This window comes from Protopterus annectens, chromosome 9.part0 (assembly GCF_019279795.1).
Source record: "Protopterus annectens isolate FY-2018-M chromosome 9.part0, PAN1.0, whole genome shotgun sequence".
Taxonomy (NCBI): Eukaryota; Metazoa; Chordata; order Ceratodontiformes; family Protopteridae; genus Protopterus; species Protopterus annectens.
The window spans coordinates 217,577,670-217,593,736 of record NC_056743.1 but is presented as its reverse complement, the minus strand read 5'-3'; the positions used below and the strand labels follow the sequence as shown (position 1 = coordinate 217,593,736).

The 16,067-nt window shown below is 36.5% G+C and overlaps 1 protein-coding gene across 4 annotated transcripts in view; it reads right to left on the bottom strand.

Annotated features, from left to right (window-relative positions):
• Nucleotides 1-16,067, bottom strand: part of SOX6 (SRY-box transcription factor 6) — a 2,230,635-nt gene that overhangs the window by 296,749 nt on the left and 1,917,819 nt on the right. For 3 of the 4 annotated variants that reach the window (XM_044082775.1, XM_044082774.1, XM_044082777.1), the window contains one exon: nucleotides 3,229-3,352. In XM_044082775.1, coding sequence (XP_043938710.1) covers nucleotides 3,229-3,352 — 124 coding nt within the window. The remainder of the gene's footprint in view (nucleotides 1-3,228; nucleotides 3,353-16,067) is intronic. The other variant, XM_044082776.1, reaches the window with a different exon arrangement.

The following is a 16,067-nucleotide window of genomic DNA, read 5'->3' as shown; positions in this document are numbered from 1 at the left end:
AAACATACATAACCAAAAACCGTCTTATGCACGACCATCTACAGGGTAGTTTCTCTCCAAATAAGGAGTCTACTTATAACTGTTACACCACTTTGCAACTTTTTATTTCTGATGTAGAAGCATGGTTCATGTTTGTCAATTGAAAGATTTGGAGTCCTGTGTGATTTGCACTGGTAACATTCACTACATCAAAGTCAAAAAGTGGTGGAAATATATCCAGTAACAGTCTGGATATGCATATCACAAAATCAACTTCATACATAAAATATCAGAAGCAATTGGTGAAAACTAACCTCTTTAAAAAACAAATAGCTAACTGTCAAGTCATACATAATTGAACTTAAAATCTTTGACATTTATCAGAGGAAATGGTGTCACCTGATATTGTTATTGTCAAATCAATGAAAGCCAGAGTTGCCTTTGTCTGGGCCAGAATAATTATTCTTCTACTTCTGCAGAATGATGTTCTTCATGTTCCATGAACCATCTACTCACACACACATGCACACTTTCTTTCTTTCTTTCTTTCTTTCTTTCTTTCTTTCTTTCTTTCTTTCTTTCTTTCTTTCTTTCTTCAGGGCTAGCTTTTGCACACTATCAGTAGTCATTCCTGAGAATGGCAATACCATTGAACTATGACATGGGATTTAATAACACCTAAACTAAGTGTGCACAAAGTATACACCATTCTGACTGAACAAACAACACAGGCATGACTCACACATTCTACTTGCTAATTTTAGAATTCTTACTGATGTTCTTGCAGCTTTAGATATTAACAGGGAGTCATAAAGGTTACCACAAAGTGTAATCTTTCTGAATGACAAGAAAGCACAAAAATGTGGTAGGAATGTTCTTAAATACATATCGACTACACTTAGTGTAGGCATTATTGAATCTGCCCATGATCTATGTCTCAAAACTGTATAACAAAATATTATTTTTTATCATGTTTTATATATTCATATATACACATATACATATGTGCGTGTGTGTGTGTGTGTGTGTGTGTGTGTGTGTGTGTGCATGTGTGTGTGTGTGTGTATATATATATATATATATATATATATATATATAAATATATATAATATAATATATATATATATATATATATATATATATATATATATGTATGTATGTATACAGCCATCATTAAGCTCAGATGGCTTAATGGTAACTTGTTAACTTGTTGTGGCTATGGTAAGCAGGGTCTTAGGTTCAAGACTTGCATGGGCTGGTTATTTAACCTACCTATGAACCTATATATGGGTCCCATTTAAATGATCGAAGTTTCAGAACTTCGAATTTTATATGGCCGAAACTGTATGATTGTAGTTTTTAAAGTTCGAACACTTAAATGGAGATCTCCATACAGCATGAAATGGGAATATTCCCCCCTGCTTAATTTTTTTTTTGAATGTTCGAAGTTTCAAAACTTTGATCATATGAGATTCAAAGTTTTGAAATTTTGATAATTCTAAGTAGACCCATATATATATATATGTATATATATATATATATATATATATCTATATATATATATATATATATATATATATATATATATATATATATATATATATATATATATATATATATATATATATATATATATATATATATATATATATATATCAGTCTGATTGATATGTACTACAAAATATTTGCCAATGGGCATAACTGTAATCTTCCATCAGTGCAGTATGACAGCTGATAGAAAGTTACAGAGAATACATATGAGTTTTCTGAATAAGTTACGAAAAAATAATGAGCAGTTCAAAGCAAATGCTCCTACTTAAAAATGCTATCCACTATTTCTTAAGAATAAAATGTATCATACATTTATAATGGCTGCCTATATACTTTTACATAATTTTTAGTACCACATTGTGATCATTTATTTTACTTAACAACAGAGTTAATCATTCTTGAAATATTCAAAACTTCTAAATCCAATGAGAAAATACACTGTTTAGCTGTTTTACTACTTTGAATTTATGAAACTGTATCTGAAATGTATGTTTCAAAAACAGAGATAAAGAACATTTATACAAAATAATTTCCTGAATAATTTCATGGTTGTAGCAAAGTTGTTTTAAACATTTGCGGAGACTTACAAATTGTCTCATAATACAAGCCACATGCAAAAAAGTAAAATCCTGTTAAAACCACCTAATAAAACCTATAAGTACAAATCCTGTGTGTTCATAAAGATTATTATCCTGCTTTGTGACTATAATTTTGACTTCTAAGGTTGGAAATTTCTGAGATTAAATGAATAGGGTACATGACATACTTTTTAGAAGATACAAGGAGACAGAATTTGGGATTTTTTTTATTGCATTTTGATTCTGTATTTATATGACTTGTTCTGTGCTGCATCACAAAGCACTAATGATTTATTATCGTGTTACATGTAAGAACAACAGCCAGGATTTCAACATCTAAGGCAAATGTACATCTTAGGAATTCAAAGTGTAATATTAAAGTATAAAGGAAAATAAATAAAAAAATCAAGCTTTGGGACATATTATATACTGAAAAGAAATCCATTACACCCCTTATTAAAATGATTTGTGCATTGTCTTAAAACAAAATTATACAAAGCTAAAAATATGACAGTCAACAGTAATATGTAATATATATAATTTAAAGCCATGTTCTTTGCAATGAACTTTTCTTATTGTTTATCTCCATTAATTTTGGTAAGATTTTTTTTTTTTTATATTTTTGACTATAAGCTGTTTATATTTACAGGACAACAAAGGTGGGGCATGATGTGTACACAGAAGATGGTAGATGGTATGATAGTGAATACAACATTCCTTAAGGGTATCTCTATTCTGTATTCGTCATCTTATATAGCCACTTAAATCAAATAACTCCTCATGCAAATACCTGCACAAGTATAAGATGATTATTATTTTCATCACAAATAAGCTCAGAATATGTTTAAAGTGTTTTTTTTTTCATTTACTCACAATGTACTATGCTTTGATAAAACTATAAGCCAGGTGTTTCTTTCAAATAAAAATGTAATTCTCATTGTGCTACAGAAAAAATACTGAGAGTATGTCTTGCTTTATTTAATTGCTTTTGAAATAACCTTGAGAAAGAATCTTAAGATTTTGAGTTTACAATGAAATTCACTTGCTTGTCATTTGAAATACAGTTGTACTGTCATGATGGCATACATGCTTAGAAAACATTGACTTTGTTAATACCTACCTGGTTTATATGATATTCCTGGTGGAAAAAGGAATCCCTGCTGAGCCACTGCAGCTGCTGCCAATGTACGCTGGTCATGTGGAAAAATGGGGATCATGAGTGGAGGCATGTGGCCCTGAACCTGCTAAACAGAATAAAGGCTCTGATCAGAAATATTGCATACATATTAGCATGCTATTCATTTCAGCTAACAATGTTTATATGATTATACAATAACACATAACATTGGCCTTCTTCTTAAATGTCACCACAGTCCACTTAATACATCAAAGCCTTTGGTTTTGTTGCTTTAGAAATGTCCTTAGTACAAAATTTCTGTTGGTAATAGCATCAAAAGAATAATTTCATTCCCCTAATATTTTGTTATTTAACATTTTATAGAAAAAACAGCATTAATTAGGCAAGACACTTCAAAAAATGACTTTAATGACCAGCAATGTGGTAATTTAACTACTTTGCATGTTTTTGTTAATTAAGTGAACAATCTATGCACAAGTGCCCCACTTTTATCATATTTTGGTCCTTCTCACTGCACTATGACCGAAAGCACGTCCTTGATCTTACATACCCAACATCTCCAGCACCTGGTTAACAGCAGTGACATGCTTTTGTTGTTGCTGTTGTTTCTGCCTTACATACAAGACTGTCTGATGCCCAGCATGCAATGGCATCAGCATGGATCTGGTATTTACATAACTACACAGTGCAGACTACCTTTCTTGATATGAGACTAAAATCCTCATTCTCCACTGAAGCTGTAGTTGAGTAACAGAACTCTCCCATCCCTTAGGATAGTAAGCTGGAAAATGCTGCTTTATCCCTAACCCCATGTTGACTCATAAGTGAGTAGATTCAGTTTAACCCGGATCACCTGATCCACTCAAGGCCTCTTCTCTCTACACCTCATGAGTGTTTCTTGTTAGAGGAGGACTAGGATTACAATATGCATACGTGACTTACTTGGAGTCATACAGTAAGAGACTGTGAATGACAAAATCAAATTTAGGACTGTAGGATGAAATTTATCATTTTTTGACTGCACTAATCCTTTGTCCTAAACTCCACAGAAAAGAATGACACAGAATGAAACAGAAAGGCATAAGTAACTGTCATGTAGCTAAATATACTTGTATGACAACTTTATTTTAAACAACAGCTTAAAATACATTTTGTTGAATAATATGTTCAATCATATGTTAGCTCTTGTAACCAGATGACACAAGAGACTATCACTTAATAGTCTTTGGTCTTTATGAATCAGCATTCATGCCCATTTAGTAAACATATGTAACTTCTGCCATGTTTTCTTTATACTAGGTTACAAAAATATGCTGATCTAGCAAAACATTTTGCAAGGCATGTTATACTTATAGAATAGTTCATACTGCAGTAGGTAGAAAGTAAAGTTCTAAGTCATTGGGGAACTGGATTATCAAGGTTTAAGACCAACATTTCATTTTAGCATGTGATGCAGCAAAATTTAGTTCGTGAAGGTAGACTAAAACCTCTTACCATCAGTTTTGTTTCCTTCTCATCCATCTTCTCTGAATCACCTTCCTCTCTCCCACTTCTACCTTCTCCTCCCCTTTGGTTTATTCTTCCTTCTTCCTCCCCAGTTTTTGTAGTATATATACTGCAAATAATTCAAGAACTTAAGGCACACTATTTAAACATATATACTAATATCATCTTCACCATGGCCATTGTCTCCAGTTAATGTAAGTCAAACTGTCTAGTATTAAATCTACTTTGAAAAGTTTATCATTATTGTAGTTTATCACTCCCTTATTGTATAAGCTACTTTGTTATTTTTGTTGTTATATTTGACTTGGCTGTTTGTTAAATTGCTTGTTCTTTGACAGTTGCCTGTGCTATCTTGGACTAAACCGAAAAACAGTCCAGAAGCAACAGTTTTTTTACTCCGTTTAACATATGAAAAGAAAATAAACTGTAGCGACATTAAAATGGTAACATGCCATTCTCCAGTACTGATATGGTTTACTGGTGGTTTGCTGCATATAATTTCCAATTTGTTACTTCTCAGAATGCAAAAAATAATTAGTGGAAAGACTTAAATCAGGGATACTTTTTAAATATTAGTACAACTAACTTAGTTTATGCAGTCAAAGAACTTGATGTAGTCTGCATTTTCTAAAGTATCAGTGTGTATAACTGTAAGGATTGTATTTGTTTGTTGACAATTCATTCTGTTTTTTTAAAACATCCTAGAAATGTCTGAGATTTTAGGAAGAGCCAAAACTGGGGATGTCATTGAAAATCACAGACAGTTGAGAAGTGCACTTGCCTACCAATTATGGCACTGAAAAATCATAAGAAACTGACAGGTACACATGCATTTCCAAACAAAACATCTTAGACATAATCTAGAAACTATATTGAAATGCTTCAGAGAATATTTAACTAAATCAGAATATTTAAATATTTAAGTTCACAAGATAAAACTAAAGTGACATAACTAGTATAGAAAAGCACCCACAAGACACTCCAGTCATAAAAACATGCTGAAGTCATGAAATACACTGCTTACCAGACTACTCACACATAAATATTTTCTGCAGCACATTCAAATCAATGGACAACAATAATTTAAATGTTGAAGAGAAAGGAAGAGATATATGAGGTTCTAATCTATATAATAAAATAAATATTTTGTTCTGCATGATTAGGGAACTCAATTTTAGGGCTTATGGCTTCAATATTTATTGTCAAACATGATTCCTTAACCAAAGGTATAAACATTAGATCCCTTTTCCCCTCCTCTATTCAAATAATGGATAACCATAGGGAAACAAGCATACCCACATCCCATCTTTTCACATTCCTTGTCTATGTATTAATGGAGACATTGCAACCATTGACCATTCCAGTTTAACTTTGCAATCAGTCAGCTTTAAATGACAGACAATCTGTATGGATGCCAGTTATGTATATAATATAAACATCTTGGGTTATTAGCAAACATTGGAGATACTGATTTATATTTCAAGTATGCATTACTTACTATGAATTACCCATTTGAAAATTAAAAGTAAAAATAATTGATATATTAAGCCATGCCAACTCAAAAAGTCCACTGAAAGAAAGTAAAGTTGTGTAAATAGACTTACTATAAGAGAAGATGTTTGAACAGATGACTGTTGCAGTAGCCTAAGTTTATGGGTAACTTCCTGTCAAAGACTGGACATATAGAGCTTTTGCTTTCCAAGTGCCCATATATCTGAGGAGGCATGACAGTGTGCCAGTATAAAGGAAGACATATGAGTGATAAAATTCAGAGCTTCATTGTCTTTCAGGAAAGAGCGACTTGAGCACAAATGTACCAGTAATGTTCTAAGAGAAAAGTGGAAAGGCAGTGATAAGAAAAGATCGATCCTCTCAAACATATAATGTAAAAGAAGAAGAAGAAGCACTAACTGTAAGTTCATGAAGAACAGACAGGAATAGGGGGCAAGGGAGAGGATGTTAGTACTGTTAGGTAATCTATTTGAACATCTGCTGTTATGGTAAGTTTACTTACACAGCTGTACTACATTCAACATTAGATCACTGCTGCAGTAGCCCCAGCTACATGGGATGTCTATCAAAGATATGATATTCAGGACAAGGAGGAAGGGTCTAAGTCCAGGAGCACCTGGATTATAGTCCTAGCAAAACCTGGTCTAGACCTGGAAAAGGAGTCAATTGCATGAGGTTTACTGAAGGTGTGTACAGATGAGCAAGGTGGCACCTCCAGAATACTTCTAGAGTCCTTCCCTTTCCAAAAACCTGTAAATGTAGCCATATACCTCATAGACTGAGGTTTGACCTTAAAAGGAAGGTTTTTTTTTCTTATGGTAGGAATAACAAAATTGGATTGCGTGGGTTAACCATTTAAAAATAGCCTGCTTTGACACTGGTTGTCACTTTTTTCTTCCCTTCATGGAAATAAACAGTTAATTAGAAGTCTTGAAGTCCTTTGTCATATGAACATTTTATCTGAATTGTCTAATGACATCTATGGGTTTACAGGTTTATACTAGGCTAATGATCACCAGGGTCTTTATAAGCCTAGTCATGCATCCCAACCCATTTTGTACCCAAGTTCCTAGATGCCTATGTGGTGGGTAGTTGTTACTTAGGAGATAGCTAAAAATTATTGGGGGGGGGTGTTAGTTGGCAGTTAATTTACTTACTGTCCATCAGAAACACAGCAGCCACACCCAGGGTGAATGTGCGACATCCCATCCAATGATCAAGGTTACATTTGAGCAGGGTCAGAGATTAACTTTGTTTCCTATGGATGGAGAGCTTATGCAGAGATTTGTGCCTAGTTCAGATTGTTTGTCAATATATACACATATATATATATATATATATATATATATATATATATATATAAAATACTGGATGCTTTGGCTAGGTCATGGTTGGTGGAATGCACTGTCTTCCCTTCATCCATAGCTTTGGTGACCTTCCTGAATGTACCAGCTGAGTAGTCAAGCCCTTCCCTTAACAAAGCCAGACTGGGATGGGTATAGTGGTTGCAGGTTGCCTGTGTCATTGCTGATCATTTCCGTGACAATTCATACAATAGATTTGCATATTAGACCCATCAGACTGAAGGACCTGTAGTTTCCTGGGGCAGTTTCCATTGTGAAGAGAGATGTCCGCTGCAGACCTCCATTAATCTGGCGCATAGCCTGTTTTGAAGCTGTAGTTGAAAGATCCTTCAAGTGGTCATATTTTAGGCTATTTATAAGGCAACTGCGGATATTGCCAGGGTCCATTTAGGCAGTGTTTTTGGTCTTAATGAGCATGGCCAGGACTTGTTCACTGTTGCTATTTGGGGGGAAATGCTAGAAGGGATGTAACAGGGAGTATTGGGGGTGGAGGTCAAATTACAGCTAAAGTTACCAGATAGTAGATTTGCTAGTCCCCCTGGTTAGGGAAAGTTGCACCATTTACTAGCAGTTCTGCACACTACTGCGTGTTACCTTTAAGGTTCCTGACATAGCTGAAGAAGGCTTTGTGATTGTCCTTAGCCTGGGTGGCTATTCTGACTGTGTAAATTTCCTTGTTTGACTTTATTCGACCTCTTAATTTCTTGTTTAGCTGAATCAGAGAGCTCCTGTCTCTACTGAGAGTTGCTCGTTTTGATTTTGGTCATTACTTTTTTCTTTTCTTTTATCTTATATACCCTGTTATGGTTTCGCCTCTACAGGTGGGGGGGTTGGTGTTTGATCTGGGCTTATTGTGGGTAGGTACTGCAGCCTCAGTGCAACAATTTACATGTTTGTGCAGGGTTGCTGTGAACACTTGTGCACAGACAGTGGTGTTCTCAAGGTTTGGGGGAGCCATGAATTTTGACAATCTATCACTTTATAGGATGTAGTTTGCTTTAAAAAACTTCCTAACTGTTGCTAGCTTAGTTGCATTTTTGAGGATGATTTTTATTTCAAAGGAAACAGCGTTGTAGTCCAACCTCACTAATGAGAATGTGACATATTGTAGGGTGCAATGCTGCCAATGTTGATAAGTTCTAGATCCATTATGTTTGATCCAAAGTTTGGAGTGATCACTATCTGGTCCAGGATGTTCACACTGATAAAGTCCAGGAAGCATTGTGCTTGTGCATTAAGACAGTGTACATTTCCCAGTCTACAGAGGGGTAGTTAAAGTCTCCCATGAGTGGGGTGTTTTGTTGGATGGAGAGTGCCTCTAATAGGGTTTAGTAAGAATTATGGGCTTCACGTGTCATAGGAGATGGCCTGTAGCTGACCAGAACATGGTAAGAACCCTTGTCACTGGAGACTTCGACATGGATGAACTCCAGGACATCATCCTGTTTAACCAAGCTGGAACTGTATTTGTTGTTAATGTACATCAAGACACATTCACCTTTAGCCCCTGTCTGTCCTGCTGTTGGCCTAAATGTGAGGCCTTGCACTGCCAGAGTACTTTCTGTGGCTCTAAAGCAAGTCACAGTAATATCACAGATGTTCACATTCTCCAGAGTGAGGAGAGCTTGTAGGGTGTGGAGTTTATTGTTTGGGATCCTGGCATTCAGCAGTAACATCTTAATGTTGCTTTGACTTTTTTTGGTGGGAGCGGGCTATGTTGGTAGTTTTGTCATCTTGACATTGCCTAACAAGGCTTCAAGTTTTAGCCAATATCTGAAAGCCCAGGGGGGACAGGTCCAGACCATCCTTGGAAAAGTAACATGGTCAGTTAGCCATGGCCTCCCATGCTGATAGATATTGGATCCCCCTGATGAGACACCAAAAACTAAACCAATGATTAAAATCAATACCTTTCTGTTCATACTGTGGCATCATCCTTGGTGAAGGTAGAATACTTCTCAATGCAAGGCAAGTACCTGTCTGTACCACATATTCATAGAGATCCATTATGTCTCTTTTCATATAGTCTAGTGACATAATTCTCAAGTTATTTATATACACAAGAATCATATTGGTACTTGTGGTGCAGTGACATGAGTGCATGCAGTGCAAAGATCCCAGCTTCAGACTGACAAGTCACCATTCTATTTTCCTTGTTCAGCACAGTGAGAGGGGCATCTGTGTGTTGAACAACAGAATCCTTTATGGCAAAGGCACTAGGTAAAGGGTTTGCTTGCTTTATGGGCTTTGTTCTTGGGAGATTACTGGATGTAGGCTCGGGTGTATGTTTTAGTGATTGCTGTGGATTGATGTTGCAGTTTGATGACTTAGGAGGTCTTTTGAGGTTTGGGAAGGTTTATTTTAAGTGCTTAAATGTAGGATGAACTATGTGTGTGATGAGCGGTATGTGTGATGGATCTAGTGTGTGTGTGTTCTTGATAATAATGGATTCTCTCGCCTTCATTTTTTGGCTCAGGAAAGAAGGCAGGAAAATAAGTTGATTGAATTACGGTGAATAATGATACCATCATTGCCATAAATGAACGGGTGGCTCTTAAGGATACCCTATTCTTATGAAAAGTGAGTTAAGGCTGAATAACTGTAAGAGCTTGCAACTCAAGACAGTCTCTTAGCCAGCTTTGATGAGGGAATAACAATGTTTACCATAACACTAAATTTAAATCAGCCAGATGAGCTGGTACAAAAGGACAGTGTAAGTGTATGTTTTTCCACTGCAAATCTAAGATCCCAAGGAGGGGTCACTTACTTTCTGTGAACCTTTAAAGAAGAGTAAGAAAGGCCATAGGACAATAACTCAGACAAATGTCGTAAAACCAGAGAACATCTAGTCCTGAATGGGTGATGGTTATGTTGTTGGCACCAACTATCAAATTTTTTACATTTCTTAATATATGATTTTCTAGCAGCAGGCTTTTTTACCTCCATTAGTACCTGCTGCATGCCCCCCAGTAAACCACTGCCTAAAAGGAATTAAAGCCCCATCATTTTGGCAGTCAATTGAAGTTGTTTGATATTAGAGTATATCAACCCCCCTGCTCTTATGTGAGTAGATCCAGTCTGTTTGGAAGCTTGTAGCAATTGCCCCTGGCCATTTCCAAAAGAAGACAGAAACACAGTTGTATGGGCCACAAGGGAGTACCACAATGATCTTGAGGAATTCCTTCTGAATCTTCAGAAGTACTCTGGATATTAGTGGAAAGGGTGGAAAAGCATACAGGAACATTCCTGTCTAAAGAAAATAAAAGGCATCTGTCTTCAAGCCCTTCTTACGTGGTGGTCTGGAGAGGAACCTTGCCAGCTGATTGTTCAGAGAGGAGGCAAAGAGGTCTACTTGTAAAACTCCCCACAGATGGATCAAACCTTGGAATACCCCCTGATCTAATTTCCATTTGTAAGCCCTTGTCCTGCTTAGCTTGCCTGCTAAAGAACTTTGCATTGCTTTGATGGAATCTAGGATGCCTGTAGAGTGAGATTGTGCTGTGTAGCTGTATCCCTCGCTAAAATTGTTAGTCTGTAGAGGGGTGACAACTTGGTTCCCCCTTGCTTGTTGATGTACCACATGATTGTGGTTTTGTCTGTAACAACTTGAGTAGGTTCTGGGGACCAAAGATGAGTCAGAGAGTTGAGTGCCTTGATGAGGGCAAGCGTCTCTTTTAGATTTATGTTACTGGTGTCCTTCATAACTTGCAATTGTATACCTTCTGAAACTGCTTCCCAAAGTTCGATGTATCCGTGGTGACTGACTGTTTTGAAATAGGGAGGGAGAAGGAGAGCAGGCAAGTCCTGGATTTAGGGATATCTGTAACCGAGTGATTTATCTTTTGACAAACCCCAACACTGGGATCTGAAAAGAAAAGGGTTTTTTGATACTGGGACCAAAGAGACTTCAGACACCACTGTATCTTTCTCAGGTGGAGTCTAGCCAGGGGTTTCATGAAAAGCATAGAAGTCATGAGATCCAAAATCCTGAGGCATTCCCTCACAGTGTCCAAAGTCTGAGTGGAAAAACCTTAGAAATAGATAAACATTTGTTTTCTCCTGTGGTGGAAAAACTCTTTAACTGCAGAGTCTAGTTGACATCCCAGAAACACAAACCTGTGAGAAGGAGTCAAAAAGACTTTTGAATGTTCCCCAGGAATCCCAGCTTGTGTAACAGATCCTTCACCCAAGGGAGAGATTCGTGGCACTTTGAAAAAGACTCTGCACAGATAAGCAAGTCATATAAATGTGGACAAATGTGGATACTAAGTAGCCTGGAATGAGCTATAACTGGAGTTAGGCAGTTTGTCAAATGCAGGAAATAGATAGTCCAAAGGGTAAGGCTGAGGTGTGATCATGTGACCCAGACGCAAAACCTTAATAAGCCCATGAAGTTTGGATAAAAAGGAATGTGATGATAAAAGTTTTAAATCTAGTGTTACCAGGAAACTTTAATGAGGAAGAAGAGGTAACAGGTTGTGATGTGACAGCATTTTGAATTTGGCCACTATCAAAACAGATTAAGGAGAGAATATCCAAGCATTTTCTTTCTTTGATATGAAAACCATTCTCGAATAAAATTATTTTCCCACCTGGGAAGGAGGAACTGGTTATGTCACTCCCTGGGACAGCATGTGGTGAAGAACAGGGTAGAAACAAAACAGCCTGATCAGGAGAATGACGAATTACCCCTGAAAAGGAACGTTTTCCTCCCATTGCCATCTGCAACCTTGATCTTCAGAATTCAGTTGTCTGAAACTAGCTGTTGCAAAAATATAAAAGTGGAGATTCAGACTTTCTAGAAGAAAAAGGGGCTACCACAGTAGGAGGGGGATCAAAGTCTCTTAATTAGTCATTCTGACTTACTCGACTATCTTTGGGCTTGGAAGTTTCCGGAATTTATCTTGCAACCCCCTTACAATTTTTTGTCAATGTCTGTTTACCTGCATTTTGTCCAGACTGTTTATTTTGTTTCTTACTCCAACTGGATGAGGAGTTAGAGAATCCCTTGGAAAATTTGGAAAAGGAGGGCTAAAAAATCCTAGAGATTCCCTGTATCAGTGTATCCCTTTCATCAAAATTTTTGATCATCTCTCCAACAGAGGGGTCAAAAACTAAATCTCCATCCAAGGAGAATTTAAAATCTCATTTTTAACATCACCAGGGAGGATCTGAAAATGCAGCCATGCAAACGTCCTCAAAACAGTGCCAGCAACCATAGCCTTATACAATGAGTAATGGCTTAAACAATAGAAGAAATCAAATCATTTAAAGTGGATTTTTCAACACAAGAAGAAACTACAGACAAAACATTCCTCATGCTATCACAGTTAGTCAAGATAAACTTGCCAATGATATAGCAGTGAGCCAGTCAATTCAAAATTCTGAAAATCAAATATGCAGAAGCATACACTTTTTTCGAATACTTATCAATAATCTTCCCATCCTTATCAGAAGTAGTAGGATTGGAATTAAATAATCGTTGAGCAGCAGAAGGGCTAACTAAAGCTATGGCTGATGGATCAGATTTGGGAAGAGTATATAAGAACTTAAAGGATTGAAGAACTATATACATCCTATCTGCCTTTTTAAGGGCAGTTGTTTGACTGACAAGAAAACTCCAGACAGTATCATGCGCATCCTTCAAAGCTGACAGAACTGGAGGAATGGCTGCACGTTCTGGAAATTCATTCAGTTATAGCTCACAGCTAATGGCACTTACATGGAATATGCCGTTCAGGAAATTCACTCTTGTGGGGGGTTGCACCCCTCATGCCCCATCTAATTATATATACCAACTCTGAGATCACACTACAGTGAGGAATGCGTAAATCATCACTGTACTGTGATCTCACTATGAACAGTTCTATGAATGGCATTTAAGTGCCGTTTGCTGACCTGTCTTTTTGATAATATAATACAGACCCTATTTTTTTAGGGGTTGAGAAATATCAGTGTTCTCCCACTGAAAACACAGGCAAATTCTAGAAAGAGTCTTAGAGAAAAAGACCCCTCCACAGGTAGAGTCAGAAACTGAGCTCTCCTCTGAGTCTGAATCAGAAATCTGAAGAGAAAATCCTGAACATGCCCTTCATCCTCCTGTGCAGACTCAGAATATTGAATCTCTTCTGGAAAGGAGGCATGGATTAAACCCTGAGCCAAACCCAGTAAACTACTACTGTGTAAGGAAATTTGACGAGGAGTATATACATTTTTAATTTTCTGTTTCATTTTGATAGGAAAAATGAGATAAACAAGGTGTTATAATGGCAGCAGCAGCTTCCTCAAGGACAGGCACAACATTCTCACAAAACAGGGAAGCTTTCTGTCTTCCTTCTCTCAGGACCAGCAAGAGTGGTTCTCCCTCTCCCACTTACGGGACTCCAACAGTCATACAGGACATAGCTAACCCCTCGGTCTATAGTCGTTTTAGTTGCTACACTAGAGGATTTTGCTTAAAAAATGAGTGGTCTGAGGTACAACTAATGTCCACAGCAGAGTCACCCATCTACAGCTGAAGCAAATTGCTAGCCCACTGTGATGGTAAAGGCTGTTTGCTTAATTTTTTCTTTTTGTGGCTGGAAGAAGGACCAACCGTGGGACCGACAAATTGTTCCATGGCCAAGCCAAATATTGTGGCTGCTGGTATAAACAAAAGTCTTTAAAAGACAATTTTTCCACACACAAACACAGTAAAAAGCTCTTTAAAACTATTTGCCAGCTCAAAAAGTAAAATAAACACAATTTATCCACACAATGTTTTTCAGTTACTTTATGCAATTGTTAACCTGACAGGAAAAAAGAGCGCTCCCATTTAAAAGTACAGTACAGTACAGTCTTGTGACAGTCCATTAAAACACAAACTCCTAGTTTTAAAATAACTTTCCTGAAGAGTAAAATATCAGTTATAAATAAAAATGATTAAATGGAAGTTTTTTCCCCATAGGGAATTTATTTGTTTAGCAATGGAACAGCACAAACCAAATGTTGATCCTCAAAAGCCGCAGAGGAGTGTTCTCTTCTGCAGCAGCAAAGTTCTGAAAGGCTCAAGCCGCCTGACAGTTTGGAAAGTGCCCTGAAGCTTTGGAAGCTGGCTCACTGCTATATCTTTGGTATGATATAACCTGTATAGCTAAGGCTAGTTACAGCGGTGATCTATATAATGAACATCAAATGTTTTGACCACTGTGAAATGGATTTTTGATCATTGGTATGATTTTGTTTTAATGCAGAAGGAATATTGTGGTTTGCATTATTAAAGTCTGTTGGACTGTGTGAGCTGGTGGTGCACTTCTAGTGTTTTTCCCTTTCTTCCAGTGTAGTGCGACCATGATGTTGTTATATATAAGTTAGTGGGGCTCTGGGGGAACATGGAGGACTTGCCCCCCCCCCACGCAGAAAACATTTCTTCTGTTTTTTTCTTCTGAGTTTTGCTGGATTAGATGAAATGTGTTTCGATAAGTTGAGTTTCACTGATCGAAATTTAGGCATGTTGAATATATATTTTGTTATCACTATGCTACCCATAAATATGAATTAAAAAAATATAAACAAACTGCTCTCACCTGTCTTCATCATCAGTGACTGAATCCCTATCCCACTGAACAAGAAATATTCTATATTCTAATCTTCCGGTACATACAAGCAGTACACAGAAACCACACCAAAACACTAATTGTTATTATAAACTAATAACAAATGCTGTGCTAAGCAATCTATTAAAAAAGGTATCAAAGGATAAAAACTAACAAGAGTACACTAACAGTTTAACAAAATGCAATCACATCAACTTCACCATGGAAATAAACATTAAAATAATAATCCCTCCACTAATGTTGGAAAATACACAATACAGTACATTAACTATATTATATCCATAGAAAATCAAGCAAAACAGTAGCAGAAATGATCTGCAGTCTTAAAAGGACCCCCATCTCTTTCTAGGAGAATATTCTTCACATTCAGAATGACTACAAATATAAATAAACAATACAAAGAAGTGAAGAATAATATTAAAAATCTGTACACAATTTTAACCTCAGTAGATAATAAATGACCTTGCAAATTCAAACTAGAAATGCAAAACAAAAAGAAAAAAATAGTCACTGAACAGTAAATAATGCAATAAATACAAACAATAATTAAATATTTTTTGCTGTCTCTTCTCAAAAGCAATGCAATCAAAGATAGCACTAAACAAAGTAATTAAAGTATCCAGCATCCCATTTTGCCAGCATTTTACACATAGTTGTCTGCAAGCAATCTTCTATTTTGAAGTCGTTTTCTAATCTGACCAGCCCTGTTGCAGACACCAAACTTTGTGCACAAACACTGTAATATGACCATCATTCCTGTTATAAGCTGCTTCTGTCCCAGATCACTAAAGTGGCCATTTCATGATCTTACCTCTCAAGCAAGTTTATGCCCACTGCACCACCT